This window comes from Bufo bufo, chromosome 10 (genome assembly GCF_905171765.1).
Source record: "Bufo bufo chromosome 10, aBufBuf1.1, whole genome shotgun sequence".
NCBI lineage: Eukaryota > Metazoa > Chordata > Amphibia > Anura > Bufonidae > Bufo > Bufo bufo.
In genome coordinates, this window is record NC_053398.1 from 49,505,361 (window position 1) to 49,521,326 (window position 15,966).

At 42.9% G+C, this 15,966-nt stretch overlaps 1 protein-coding gene across 1 annotated transcript in view; it reads left to right on the forward strand.

Moving 5' to 3' along the window:
- The window catches only part of FRMD8 (FERM domain containing 8), a 59,007-nt gene that overhangs the window by 20,339 nt on the left and 22,702 nt on the right, over positions 1-15,966 (forward strand). The window contains exons 3-9 of the mRNA XM_040409295.1: positions 1,849-2,016; positions 2,105-2,206; positions 4,364-4,422; positions 4,966-5,132; positions 9,545-9,757; positions 9,848-9,971; positions 14,553-14,693. Coding sequence (XP_040265229.1) covers positions 1,849-2,016; positions 2,105-2,206; positions 4,364-4,422; positions 4,966-5,132; positions 9,545-9,757; positions 9,848-9,971; positions 14,553-14,693 — 974 coding nt within the window. The remainder of the gene's footprint in view (positions 1-1,848; positions 2,017-2,104; positions 2,207-4,363; positions 4,423-4,965; positions 5,133-9,544; positions 9,758-9,847; positions 9,972-14,552; positions 14,694-15,966) is intronic.

Genomic DNA, 15,966 nt, shown 5'->3' on the forward strand with positions numbered 1-15,966 from the left:
AAACTTCAGATTAATACTGTATGGAGATCCGTCTCCGTACAGCAGGGATGCTCAACCTGCAGCCCTCCAGCTGTTGCAAAACTACAACTCCCAGCATGCCCTAATAGCTGTAGGATGGCCAGGCATACTGGGAGTTGTAGTTTGGCAAAAGCTGGAGGGCCGCAGGTTGGGCATCCCTGCCGTATAGTATGAAAATGTATGGGATCCGATGAGCCGAAGTCAGTTATTCACGAAGTTATGCGCGACTTCATTGAATAACTTTGGTAGTTGATTTTTAAAGTGGAAAACCACTCTAGAACTTGAAAGCGAACTCTGGTTCGGTCCCGAAAGTGTTCTTAGATTTGTGCTAAAAAGGAAGTGTAGATAGCTTTGTTTATAAATATGGTAAATATGACACCTAGCAGAATTTACCATTGGGCAGAAAGGAGTGTTTTATCTATACCGGCAATGGAGTACCTTCAATGGAGGAAGACCATGCAATTGCTACAGGCTCCCCTGGAGAGTGAGGGGTGACTCTATACTGCTCTCATAGACAGTCACCACTAGGGGGAGCTCAGTGCAAAGAGTTTATTACAACTTCCATGGTAACTGTAAAAAATTCCTATGCACTGAGCTCCCCCTAGTGGTGGCTTCAGGAAGCCAGCTTTGTCATAGAAGGCAAACAGGAGATTGATCAATGTATTTAGTGGATTTATTTGCGTTTCTGCAGCATACCCGCAAAAATCTCATCCTTCCATTGAAAAGGGTGAAATACGCAGCTAAAACTGCAATTATAATTGACATGCTGCAGATTTTGTAATTCACAATGCAGGTCACATTCTGCACGGAAAAAAACACGCAAATTGTAAATGAGATTTGTGTAATCTCATACACTTTGCTCGTACTGTTAATACGCTGCTGTTTTCTGCACGGGAATCCGTGAAACAAAAACAACAACACACGTATTCCCCATAAAGTCCGCCGGCGCAGAATGTGGCACAGGCCTCAACAAATTTGGCGCATTTCCAGGGAATCCATGTGGCAGACTTTCAAATTTACATCAGCTATGAGCTGGCGTGGTGTAAATGATAACCTGGCCACGTACCTTAGCTAAGCCCCACCCACTTTTCTCACCACTTTTAAAAAGCAATGAGACAAGTGAAAAATCATAAATTATAGCTTGCGTCATAATCTATGACTTTTGTTTTTTACGTCAAAATAGCGGCGTAAAACACTTTAGTAAATGTCCCTCATTCCTTGCTAAAGGGCAGTAAATATTACATCTGCATTATTAAAGGGCATCTGTCAGCAGATTTGTCCCTATGACACTGTCTGACCTGTTACATGTGCACTTGGCAGCTGAAGGCATCTGTGTTGGTCCCATGTTCATATGTGCCCGCTGTGCTGAGAAAAAAGATTTTTTAATATATGCAAATGAGCCTCTAGGAGCAATGGGGGCGTTATCGTTACTCCTAGAGGCTCAGTTTTCTCTGCAACTGTTGCACCATCTCCACTTTGATAAAAACCAGGTGTGATCACATTTACGCTGCTTGGCCCTGTCAATCAGGTGCAGAGGGCAAGCAGTTGCAGAGAGAGCAGAGCTTCTAGGGGTAATAGCAACGCCCCCGTTGCTCCTAGAGGCTCATTTTCATATATTAAAACATAATATTTCTCAGCAATACGGATACATATGAACATGGGACCAACACGGATGCCATCAGTTGCCAAGCGCCCTTGCAACAGGTCAGCCAGTTCCATAGGTACTAATCTGCTGACAGATGCCCTTTAAGGAGCAAGATAACGTGTCAAAGTGTTTACAAAATAATATATTACATGTTGCTAAAATTTTCCCATCTCTTCTCTCCTTAGCTGTGGATGTGATTGTCTACTTGATAAATGATGCTGCAGTTCCACTTACAGTAGATGGCCTTTCATCCTCAACATCGCACGAGCTACACAGGAAAGTTCTCGAAGTCCTCCATCTCCCTGATGTTGCTCAGGAAGTGTTTGCCCTGTGGCTCATTTCTCCATTTTTAGGTAGAAGGCTTAAAAACCTTTATTGTCCTCTTACAGAATTAAACGAATCCACATGCTTCTTCTATATTCTTTTGTACCCGTTTTGCAGAAGTACAACTCAAGCCAAAGCATCATCCCTACAAAGTGTGCAGACAGTGGCATGATCTCCTGGCACGTTTCACAAACTGTACACTGGAGGATATTCACCACGGTAAGTTATGGTTTGAAAATATTGGCTTTGTAATGTTGTTTCACAGTGGTTTCATGTTTCTCATGTTGCCTCGTCATAATCATGACACAGATTAAAAACGAAAGGGGTTTTCAGATTATTTTTTTTATTTTTTTTTTACTCTGATGACCTAGGTCATCAGTATCTAATCGATGGGGGTCCGGCACCCAGGACCCCCACCGATCAGCTGTTTTGAGAAGGGAGCAGCTCTCCTGTGAGCGCTGCTGCCTTCTCTCAGCTCACCAAGCACCGCTCCATACATTGTGTTTTGTATTGCACTCATCCCCATTCACTTGAATGGGGCTGAGCTGCTCCTAGGTCACGAGACTGATGAACGTGATATCACCGGCCTAGGAAAAGCTGTGAGAAGGCCACTGTGCTCACAGGAGCATCGGTGCCTTCTCAAACAGCTCATCGTTAGATAGGTCATCAGTAAAAAAAAAAGAAAAAATCTTGGAAAACCCTTTTAATAACACAGTGCAGATCTATGAACCAAGCCCAATGAAACACCATCTAAGGTTACTTTCACATCTGCAACATGGGTTCTGCCTGGCTCTGACGCCCATTGCGAAACAGGGCAGTCTCCTCCTCCCTGTACCGATGATATTCATTTACATGCCAGGCAGGAAAAAGTAAAAGGGGGGAACAGAGCGCCGGACAGATAAACTAGTAAGTGATCTTCCATCCCTGCAATATGCCCTACACAACCCCCTACTTATTTGATAATGTCTGGACCCATGAAAGGTCCTCTTTAATATATTCTGCTCAGTCGCCGGCAACTTTGGTGCTGAAAGTACAGAGACATGTTTCTGCACAAATTGTGCAACTTAATACTTTTCTAGTGAAACTTTACTAAAATGGCATAAAGAGAAACTAAAAGTGTAATACATAGCATTTTGTCTGCGAGCCCTGATTAAAGGGGTTATCCAATGATTAATGTAAAACTCAGTGGCTATACAAAATTTTTAATTTAATTGCAATTACAAAAGTCTTCAGAGTCAGGTACTGGTTTGAAAACTGTAGAATATCTTTTGTTGGACAACCACTTTAAAAGTCACAACACTATGATGGGACTTTATTGCCTTCCCTGTTGTAATTCCTTTAAAGCAAACCTGTCATTAACCCCTTCTAACCCATTTTATTTTTTTTTACTTTTTCGTTTTTCGCTCCCCGCGTTCCCAGAGCCATTACCTTTTTAATTTTTCCATTCACATAGTCATATAAGGGCTTTTTTTTTTTTTCCAGGGCAAGTTGTAATTTCCAACGCCATCATTTAATATTGCATAGAATGTAGTGGGAAGTGGGTAAAAAAAATTCCAAAGGTGGTAGAATTGGGGAAAAAAAAAAATAATAATTTGCCACAGTTTTACACGGTTGTGTGTTTTATTTTTTTTTTTTTTTTTGTTTGTTTTACAGCGTTCATAATGCTGTAAAACTGACTTGTGATCTTTAGGCTGAGTTCACATGGGTGAGATTTCCGCGCAGGTGCAATGCGGGAGGTGAACGCATTGCACCCGCACTGAATCCGGACCCATTCATTTCTATGGGGCTGTGCACATGAGCTGTGATTTTCACGCATCACTTATGCGTTGCGTGAAAATCGCAGCATGCTCTATATTGTGCGTTTATCACGCAACGCAGGCCCCATAGAAGTGAATGGGGCTGAGTGAAAATCGCAAGCATCCGCAATCAAGTGCGGATGTGGTGCGATTTTCACGCAGGGTTGCTAAGATAAATGTCTATTCACTGTATTATTTTCCCTTATAACATGGTTATAAGGGAAAATAATAGCATTCTTTAATACAAAATGCTTAGTAGGTGGCAATTGAGGGTTAAAAAATAATTAACTCCCCTTCTCCTCTTGATCGCATAGCTGCCGATCTCTTCTTACTTCTTTAATCCTGAGCTGCCGGCTAAAGGACCTGTGGTGACGTCAGATCACATGGTCCATCACCACGCCTTGCGTACAGAAATACACATTTCTACAATGGGGCCCTTGAAAAGTGCGGGACGCAAACAAACCACATGGGTATTTTGCATATCTGCAATCTGCAGACCACAAAATGGATACGGTCGTCTGCAGGAGGCCTAAATACTGTGGAATGCATTTTTCTTAAAGTCTGTTATTTCTTATCTCAGATGAACCTATACTCCAGTTTCGCAGAAACATTTTGTTTCCCAAAAGTAAAGAACTTCAGGTGAGTTGAAAGAATTATTTATGCCAATAAATAAAAATAAAAAATTCTGAGCAAAAACGTATTCTTTCTTTGCAGCATTTTGATGCTGTTATACAATAAACTATTAGCCTTATTTAATAATAAATGTATTTCCCTCTATGTCAGTCTTTGTATTGAATAATTTTATTAAACAACTTATGACATAAGTAAAAATAAATGTTAAAAGCGGTTTTCCGGTTTCTTTTTATGATAGCCTACAGTCAGGATAGGTCATCAATATATAGAAACCGCAAAACCTATTAAAAGTCAACAAAGTTTCATAACATTAAAAAAGGCAAAAAAAAAAGGACATGGGGGAACTGTGTCCTCTTAAGGCCTACGTTTTTGTCTTGCATTTATCTTATATGTTAAAACAGATGCCATACAGTGGCATCCTTCACCATAGAGTTCCATTGTATAAAAAAACATATCCCTTAATGCAAACTTTGCAAGAAAAAAAAATAAACTGAAATCTAATTGACATTTGAGCCTGACTTTATCATCTTGGCTTGAAAATTTGTGCAGATTTCTGATGAGGGCGTATTACGTCTACTGTATGAAGAGGCAAAATACAATGTTCTGGAGGGAAGGTACCCATGTGATATAGAGGACTGTGAACTCTTGGGTGGCCTGTCTTGCTGTTTGGAGATGGGACCATACAGCCAAGAAAAACATACTCCCTCTGCACTAAGGTATGGTCGTATATATGTTTCTTTTATATTATCATGTGTTTTTGATACGCCATAATATTCCTGTGTTTTAAAGATAGAACATGTTCACTTATGTACTTACATTGGTGATTCCCAACCTTATTCCTGCAGAGGAACACCTGAAAAATGTCTCCACTCTTGGGGAACTAACGCTATACCTGCCTCAAAGAAACTTGGTGTAGTGGGCGGGTAAAGCATTCTATCATTCTTGTCCAGTGCTATAACCTGGCTTAGGCTACTTTCACATTAGCCGCAGCCTTCGTAGTTTTGTCATAGTCTTATTCCGGCCTCCTCTCTGCATTTTTGCCGTGCTGCGGCCGGACCACCGGCCCACCCCCATTATAGTCACCTGCCGGAGAAAGCTGCCGCTAACGTGAAATATTTTCTGCTTTGCAAAGCATGTTTTTGCAGCCCAAATCAATTTACCTTCCCTATTGTAAAGGGATAGGTTTTTTTTGCGTTCCTCCTGGTCTGTGCTCATGGAGCCCCAGGGTCCCTGGGAATCCACACTGGAAAAAAACAGAGTTAGGCCTCTTTTCAGACGGGCGTTGCGGGAGCGTTACGGGAACATTGTACATTGTAATGTGTTTTGCACTCGCGTGAGAAAAATCACGCATGTTTGGTACCCGAACATCTTCACAGAAGTTCGGGCTTGGGATCGGTGTTCTGTGGATTGTATTATTTCCCCTTATAGCATGGTTATAAGGGAAAATAATAGCATTCTGAATACAGAATGGAGAGTAAAATAGCGCTGGAGAGGTTAAAAAATAAAAATAAAAAATTTAACTCGCCTTAGTCCACTTGATAGCGCAGCCCGGCATCTCCTTCTGTCTCCTTTGCTGAACAGGACCTCTGGTGACGTCACTCCGGTCATCACATGATCCATCACCATGGTAAAAGATCATGTGATGGATCATGTGATGACCGGAGTGACGTCACCAGAGGTGCTGGTACTGTAATGAATGCTCACCACAGGTCCTGTTCAACAAAGGAGACAGACGAGAAGCCGGGCAGTGCGATCAAGTGGACTAAGGTGAGTTAAATTTTTTTAAATATTTTTTTTACCCCTCCAGCGCTATTTTACTATGCATTCTGTATTCAGAATGCTATTATTTTCCCTTATAACCATGTTATAAGGGGAAATAATAATTATCGGGTCTCCATCCCGATCGTCTCCTAGCAAGCGTGCGTGAAAATCGTACCGCATCCGCTCTTGCTTGTGGATGCTTGCGATTTTCACGCAACCCCATTCACTTCTATGGGGCCTGCGTTGTGTGAAAAACGCAGAATATAGAGCATGCTGCGATTTTCACGCAACGCACAAGTGATGCGTGAAAGTCACCGCTCATGTGAACAGCCCCATAGAAATGAATGGGTCGGTATTCAGTGCGGGTGCAATGCGTTCAACTCGCGCATCGCATCCGCGCGGAATACTCGCCCGTGTGAAAGGGGCCTTACATTGTAGACCTCTCTCAGAGGGTGGAATTTATGAACAGATTTGCGGTATTTTTATTTTTTGCTTCTTTAAAATGTCACAAATTGCCAAATGTTTGAAAGGTGGACATGGTCTAAAACAGGTATCGCAACCTCCAGCACTCTAGCTGTTCAGAAACTACAACTCCCAGAATGCTTCATTCACTTCCGTGGGAGTTAGAACAGCCGAGCTTGTTTGCATGCAGGGAGTTGTAGTCTCACAGCAGCTGGAATGGCAAAGGTTGCTGATCCCTGGTCTAAAACTTTTAGGATACGACCTGATTGTGTGGCTGGCTGCGTGAAGCCAAGTCTTGCCTACACACGGCAGCCAGTGGGGGCACAAGTTTGCGGTCAAATTGCACAGGCATTGGCTGTCGTGAGTCAGCGGGTCGTGCCCTTAGACCAGGGGTGCACAGCCCGTGGGCTGCATGCGGCCCCCAGAGCCAAGGTTCGCAGCCCCGTCCCCCCGTCATTACTGCTCCTGCACTGTAGCAGGAGGGGCCCCCGGCTGTCAGTGACAGCAGGGGAGCAAAGGAGAAGGCAGAAGCTGTGTATCAGCACTTCCGCCTTCTTCTCAGATAGATGAGCGCTATGCAGGGTGGACACGGCTTGGGGGCAGAAGAGCGCAGAGCTGCAGGGTCAGGTGACCCTGCTCAGCCCCCACAGCAGGCTGCTTTCCACTGTAACTGGGGCTCCTTTGGATGCCCAGTTACCGTGGAAATAGTACCAAAAAAAAGTCTGTGTCCCCAAAGGTCCTTCAGTGACCTCTTGGGGACAAATTATGTGGAAACAATATATTACAAAAGAAGTTAAAAAAAATTATTATAAAAAAACTAAATTGAAAATATATATATAAAAAATAAAAGGAAAAATTGCAAAAAAAAAGTGTTCACTGTCCCCTAACAGTCTTTTTATGATCCCTTGGGCGGGACACATTATGTGGCAAAAATATATTTAAAAAAAAATTTAAATTGAAAAAAAAAACTATAATAAAATACAAATAAAAGAAAACACATAAAAAGCACAAAATAGTAGAGTGTTCATTGTCCCCCAACAGTCTATTTAGGACCTATTGGGGGACATATTATGTGGCAAAAATATATTTAAATAAGTAATAAACCAATGATAAAAAATATATAAATAAAATACATTTAAAAGTAAAAAATGGAAAAAGTAACAAAGTCTCAGTATCCCCCCCAAAGGTCTTTTTTTGATCTTCAAGCCCAAATGAATGGGACAGCTGCATACATTTCTGCAACATAACTACCACGCATTTTAGACTCCAGTCTTAATTAGCCCCATACCTGTCAGTGTATCCCCCGAAGTTATGAAGAGGTGTCGGCCTCTACATAACTTCGCCGGATCCTCCGCCACTTCTAAATACAAGATAGCTTCCTTGCTGTCTTACATTTACACAATTTTCTACTCCTAAAACGGGCATAGAAAATTGTAAATGAGACGGGCCTGCTGGCCCGCCAATGTCATGCCCACTTTATTAGACCTGGCGTGAGTGGGGAGAAGTCGTAGATTGCGACGCAAAATCTGCGCCAGAAATAAGCATAATTTAGGCAAATTTCTGTTTTATACAGTAAATGACCCCCATACTCTTTTTGTGGTTTAGGGTCCATTCACACGTGCATTCCGCAATTTGCGGACCGCACATCGCTGGCATTTGCGGATGCAGACAGCACATTCTGGCCCCATTCAAAATGAATGGGTCTGCACCCGTTCCGCACAATTGCGGAACGGATGCGGACCCATTTTGCGGACGTGTAAATGGAACCGTAATCATTTATTTCTAACCAGAATAAACCTCCCATTTGTGCGTTTTTCTGGTAAATAATTTTGTGTCAATTACTTTATCTGTATAGTTACCATATGCGTCCACTAGGCACAATTACACAGATGGCTTTCTTGTACAGTTTCCAGCTAGTAACAGATTTTCTCTGCATACAGTAAAAAAATTAATTAAAGGGATTATCCTGAAAATTATATTGATAACCTATCCTCAGGACATCATTAATATCAGATTGGCAGGGTTCCAAATCCCCCACCCCCAGCAATCAGCTGTTTGAAGAGGCCAGGAGTTCTATGAGCGCCGCAGCCGCCTCCTAGGCCATGTGAGGTCAGCGTACCTCGGACACATAGCCTACTTGCAGCTCAGCGCCATTGAAGTGAATGGGGCTGAGCTGCAATACCAAGCACAGCCACTTTACAATGTTCGGCGCTGTGCTTGGTAAGCTGCTGGGAGTTAGCAGTTTTCACCAGTGCTTCGGTGAGCGCTGTGGCTCTCCAAAACAGTTAATCGGCATGGGTGTCGGGACTTGGATAGGTTATCCTTATCGCAGCAGTGGGGGTCCGAATATAGGTCATCATTATCATTACCTGGATAACGCTTGTCTCACTTCAGCAAATAGCATTTCTCATGTAGAGAAAGTTAATACAAGGCACTTACTAATTTATTGTGACTGTCCATATTTCCTCCTTTGCTGGCTTGATTCATTTTTCCATCACATTGTACGCTGATCGTTTCCATGGTTACGACCACCCTGCAATCCATCAGTGGTGGCTGTGCGTGTAAACTATAGGAAAATAGCACCGGCCTCTCTAATAGCTAGGACCATGGGACCGCACATAGTCTAGTGCTTTTTCCTATAGTGTGCAAGACCCCCCACCGCTGCTGGATTGGAGGGTGGTTGTAACTATGGAAACGAGCAGTGTATAATGTGATAGAAAAATGTATCCAGCCAGCAAAGGAAGCAATATGGATAATAACCATACATAAGTAAGTGCCTTGTGTTAACGTTATCTACATGATAAAGGGGTTGTCTCATTTCAACAAATGGCATTTAAGGTTTAGTACAAAGATGCTAGATCTGCTAATGTAGTGCTTTATTTCTTTTTTTCTGCTACTCTTACAGGCCAAAGCTGGAGTCTTTTCTTCCTCCATATATATGCAAAAAGAAGATCGGAATACTGAATGCATTCAGGAATAGAGGGAATCGCCAAGCCAGTTTTGAAGAGACTTTGGTGAACACATACAAAGCAGCTACAGAAAATGTTACATCTGAAGACGGAGATGTCGTGAACTGCAGAGAGTATTTGAAGAAGTGCCATGAGCTTCCTTACTATGGGTATGTGTGGTATTGAGGTATAACAAACATTTGGTGCATTGGAGAGTAAAATCCTACTGGCGAACTAAGTGGTTTTTGTTTTGTGTTCAGATGTGCCTTTTTCCAAGGAGAAGTGGACAAGCCCTCTCAAGGCTTCCTCAACAGGAGTGGCCGTAAAACTGTGTCAGTGGCTATCAATATGGAAGGCGTGTCTGTTATAGACCGCAAGGAAAAGGTATTTGTATTTGATGATTTTGTGTCCTCTAATTAGAACAGGTTGTTTCTATATAATATCATTTAGAAAAATCTCAAACATGAAGAAAACTAACAATTTATAAAAATGACCTTGGAACAGTAACTACCTAGTTGCTTCCCTTTGGTTCAAGAAAAAAATCCACATTAACTTGGGATCAAACAAAAACCTTGTCTGGTGACCTCCTTTTTTTTTTTTTTTCTTATCTTTTTAGTTGCAGACGTGCTAATTCCTTCTTGTCCTGCCCTGTTCTTGGATTAGCCAGCACTGTTCACATGTGGCCAATTGAAGAGCAGCTTCCAAATGCACATTGTGCATCAGACAGGGCCGCCGTCTTGATTGGCAAATAAGGAGTCTAGGAATCAATGGGTCTGCATCTAAAAAGATTGAAAGGAGAATACCATGAAAGTGTTCTGTTTTATTTCTCTGTTAATATGAGTCATTATTGCCTTTTTAGTTTCCAAACCTCAATGGAAAACCTTTATGGTACCTTATTGTCACAAATACTGGATAATACAAGCGATCATATCAAACCACTATAAAGTCACAGAACAGGAATAAAATTAAAAAAAAGACACGGTGAGGTCACAGCATTAGGGCTCAGGCACACGACCATTGGATGCTTTGCAGTCTGCAAAACATGGGCATCTCAGCCGGCCCCTAGTAGAACAGTCCTATCCTTGTTCGTAATGCGGACAATAATAGGACATGTTCTATTATTTTTATTTTTGGAATGGCCATGTGGAAATACGGACACAGAATGCACACTGAGTCATTTCCGTTTTTTTGCGGCTTTGTTGAAGTGACTGGTTTGGCATATAGGCTAAAAAAAAATAATTGAGAAAAATACATTCATGTGCATGAGCCATAAAGATGTTATGTACAGTGATCCACTGCTGGCATAATGAGCACCGAAATGTCACTGTTTTCAGGGTTTCTCTGAGTTGAAGTGGTCATGAGCAATTCGTTCTAGAAAATACCGTAACTGGGATGGGTTGCCTCCACTTGCAGAGCTGTCTAGGGTGGTGACTGGGCAGGACCGCACTACACACTGATGTCTACATATAGGCCGCTTTCAAAAGAATCCTTCAGGATCCTGATGATATAACATAAGTATGGATTTACATGTGTATTTCTTCCTTCCTTCAGTATTTATGCACTGCACAGACTGTAATGTAACATCATCAGGAGCTCAGGGCATAAGCAAGCGACACACAGACAGACATTCAGCGCAGCCCCTCTCACATGTGGAGGCGGCAGCATCGGCGCTAGGATGGCCGTGACGTGGGCGCCAGAGACAGCTGATTAAATCATCTAAGCCATTCCCACAAAGGGTGGGAGCCACTCCCACAATGAGCGGAAGCCACTCCCACAAAGGGCGGAAACACTCCCCAAGGCAGCCAATGGTGGGGCTAGAGGTGCGGTTACCTCAGTAAACCACCGCCCCCCTTACTGCCGCCCACTCCAGCGACGATCCACTAACAGTGTCAACACACTGTAATTCACATAGGAATAATTTGGCGGTTCATCGACCATAAGCAGGTACATATGTATATATTAGGAGCGGACTATTAATCCTACAGATACTAAGTAGAATTAGGACGCTTTTTTATGAGCCCAATTCAATGAGCCCTAGGTATACACTGGTTCCATATTATAATCCCATATTGAAGGGATATCAAGGAACCAGAGTTTAATCCAGAGCAACCATTGATAAGACTGATTGATGTACACCAGACTGGTATATTGTGTAGGGGGGTGATGAACTATCGGAGATTACATAGGATCCCTACTGAATTTACAGTGGTCCCATGTCATCACATCAAATCCGATAAAACTATATAAAGCAGGCAAAAGAGATGTGTTCATTTAACCCTTCAGGGCGCACCGTCCGTAGCCTGAAGGTCCATTGTGCCTCTTTTTGCAATACTTTTTTATCAAATTCACCCCCTCTCACAGATCTTCTTACTGCCTCAATCTCCTGAAATTGGATTGGATCTGGTTCATTGCTATGGACAACAGCAACATGCCGTGCAATTGGGGTATCTGCACCATTCTGGATATCATTTAGGCCCCTTTCACACGAGCGAGTATTCCGCGCGGATGCGATGCGGGAGGTGAACGCATTGCATCCGCACGGAATCCTGACCCATTCATTTCTATGGGGCTGTTCACATGAGCGGTGATCCTCTTTGTGCGTTTTTCACGTAACGCAAGCCCCATAGAAATGAATGGGGTTGCGTGAAAATCGCAAGCATCCGCAAGCAAGTGCGGATGCAGTGCGATTTTCACACACGGTTGCTAGGAGACGATCGGGATGGAGACCCGATCATTATTATTTTCCCTTATAACATGGTTATAAGGGAAAATAATAGCATTCTGAATACAGAATGCAAAGTAAAACAGCGCTGGAGGGGTTAAAAATAAAATAAAAAAATCATTTAACTCACCTTAATCCACTTGATCGCGATGTCGGCATCTCCTTCTGTCCCCTTTACTGAATAGGACCTGTGGTGAGCATTAATTATAGGATCAAGGACCTTTGATGACGTCACTCCGGTCATCACATGGTACGTCACATGATCTTTTACCATGGTGAATCACCATGGTAAAAGATCATGTGACGTACCATGTGATGACCGGAATGACGTCACCACAGGTCCTGTTGCTGCACAGAGATCAGATGAAGCCAGAAGGAGATGCCGGACCGCGAACAAGTGAACTAAGGTGAGTTTAAAAAAAAATTAACCCCTCCAGCGCTAGTTTACTATGCAGTCTGTATTCAGAATGCTATTATTTTTCTCTTATAACCATGTTATAAGGGAAAATAATACTATTTACAGAACACCGATCCCAAGCCCGAACTTCTGTGAAGAAGTTTGGGTTTGGGTACCAAACACGCGCGATTTTTCTCACGCGAGTGCAAAACGCATTACAATGTTTTGCACTCGCGCAGAAAAATCGCGGGTGTTCCCGCAACGCACCCGCACATTTTCCCGCAACGCCCGTGTGAAAGGGGCCTTAGGTGTTCACTGATCCGTCTCCAAAATTCTCGGATCGTTTTTCCCACATATTGCATCCCATAATGGCACTAGTTTTGCAGTTAATAAACAATCTGATCGTGTATCGGTTTTGCGTGACCGTGCTTGTAAAAATACTTCCGGTTTTGATGACATTACATGCAACAGAGCCGCTGCAACGAAATGTGCCCATCGGTCTGGTGCCCAGCCCGGTAGGTGCAACAGGAGATTGATACAATCCATGCACCAACCTATCCCGTAGATTTCTCCCCCGGTGATACGTGATGCTTGGTTCATCACCCACTAAATGACCCACATCTGGGTCCGATTGTAAAATTCCCCAGAACTGGGTCAGTGCGGCCCGAACGGTTTCATGAGCATCATCAAAAGTTGCAATAATGCGTACTTTGTCATCCTCTGGTTGTTTCAATCGTGGAACCAGTAAAGTATTACGGTCAGCTGCCAGTGAGTGCTGATGCGCTTTTGCCAAAACATGCTGTGGGTACCCTCTCCTCCGAAACCTCTGTTGTAAGTCCTTTGCTGCCACCAAATAGTCTGATACCTTAGAGCAATTGCGTCGTAACCGCAAATATTGCCCTTTTGGGATACCTTTTTTCAGGGCCCTCGGATGGTAACTGTCCCATTGCAGCAGACTTTTTGTGGCAGTCTTCTTACGGAAAAGACGGGTCCCTAGGCATCCCTCCTGGTCCTTAAACACTGTCAGGTCAAGAAAGTCAATCCTATCCGTATGGATCTCTGAGGTAAAAAAAAAGTCCCATTTCATTTATATTTAAAACCTTCACAAAATCATCAAAATCTGATTTTTCTCCAGACCATAAGATGAACACGTCATCGATAAAACGTAACCATAAATTGACGTATTGTGTCCATCTAACGTTCTCATCCGTAAAAACGACTTCTCGCTCCCACCAGCCCAGGTAGAGGTTTGCGAACGTGGGGGCACAAGGGCTCCCCATCGCCACCCCCCTGAGCTGGTGGTAGATCCGGCGATCAAAGCGGAACACGTTATTCTCAAGGGTGAATTGTAAAAGTTGGGAGTATGAACTAATTATGTGGCCATAGATGGGTTCCCCGCTGTTTAAGGAAGTCTCCCACAGCCCTACACCCCTTGTCATGGGGTATAGAGCTGTAGAGCGCCTCCACATCCAAACTGGCCAACCAAGTATGTTCATCAATCGGAATCCCCTCCAACTTCTGTATCCCCTCCATTGAGTCACGTATATATGATGGAAGGGATAGCACAAAGGGACGTAGAACAGTGTCGACATATGTGCTGATGCCATGCGTAAGGCTATCCATGCCTGAAACAATGGGTCTTCCCTTGAGGGGGGAAAGACCTTTTGTGAACCTTGGGAAGGCTATAGAAGCAAGGCATTTGTGCATGTTTTAATGTGAATCAATAAAGTTTATGTTTTAACATCTACACATACAAACGTTCTATTCATCGGTAAAAGTGTTTTAGAGGTGAACGTAAACCGACTAGATCTCAATCAGTGATTTGTTCTATTTTACTGTCTTCCAGCATGTTCTTCTAAGTTTAAAGTTTTCAGAACTATCCTGGGATCACACATATCCAGAAGAAGAACACATTCTGTGGCTTGAGTTTGATGGAGACAATGAAGGAACACCAGTAAATAAGTTGCTGAAAATATATTCTAAGCAGGTATTAATCCTCGCTATCCGTCTGGGCTAAGATGAGGGAATTCTTTTATAATCCTCTGTAGATGTATTAAATAAGCAGATTGCTGTGGTTAGATCTATTGCACAACTGTATTTAGGTATATACTTAGATATTTTGCCATACTTTTGCTATTTCCATAAAAAAAAACAATTTCTAGCGGAGGTTGTGAACTTTGGGAGGGTATGTGCTATAACCGCCACGATAACTGGAGCGAAGGTGCTGTGGCACCCACACCTTGCTCTGGAACTGACAATAAGATGGTAAACGATGGGTCCCATAAAATTGAATGGGAGTTAGGGAAGCAGCGTAGCACAACCTGCTTCACAGTTTTCCTAGTCCCGACTACTTCCTATATAAAGAATATAAGGAGTGTTCCATAACTGGGATTGCACTTTTATTATATAGGTGCTTTTGTATGAATAAATGGCAATATAGGTCAAAACTCTTCTATTTTACAAGCTTTATTACTTAAAGGGGTTGTCTCACTTCAGCAAGTGGCGTTTATCATGTAGAGGAAGTTAATGCTAGCCACTTACTAATGTAGCGTGATTATCCATATTGCTTCCTTTGCTGGCTGGATTCATTTTTCCATCACATTATACACTGCTCGTTTCCATGGTTACAGACCACCGTGCAATCCATCAGTGGTGGTCGTGCTTGCACACTATAGGAAAAAGCGTCAGCCTTTCTGGTGGCCGGGACCATGGGAGCGCAAATGGTCGTGCTTGCACAATATAGGAAAAAGCACTAGCCTATTTGTGCTCCCATGGTCCCGGCCACCAGAAAGGCTGACGCTTTTTCCTATAGTGTGCAAGCACGACCACCACTGATGGATTGCAGGGTGGTCTGTAACCATGGAAACGAGCAGTGTATAACGTAATGGAAAAATGAATCCAGGAAGCAATGGATATTAACAATATATTAGTGAGTAGCTTGTAATAACTTCCTCTACATAAAATGCCACTTACTGGAGTGAGACAACCCCTTTAAAGTCCCTGCCTGTTTGATCTGCCAGTGCTGATGGCTTGCAGCCCTGTTTCTCTCTATGTTCCCAGCACATCCCTGGTTAATTAGGAAGTCCTGGGAACATATAGGGGTGCAGAGCTGCCAGCAGTCAGTGCAATTTAAGAGGGTGTCACATATTTTTTAATCTTCTGGATGGATAAAAATTCCTGGTTATGCATTAACACTCAGCTTGCCCCCATAGTACTGCATTGTGTGGCTTTTAGGTATGGCATTCCTGGTGCAAAGGAAA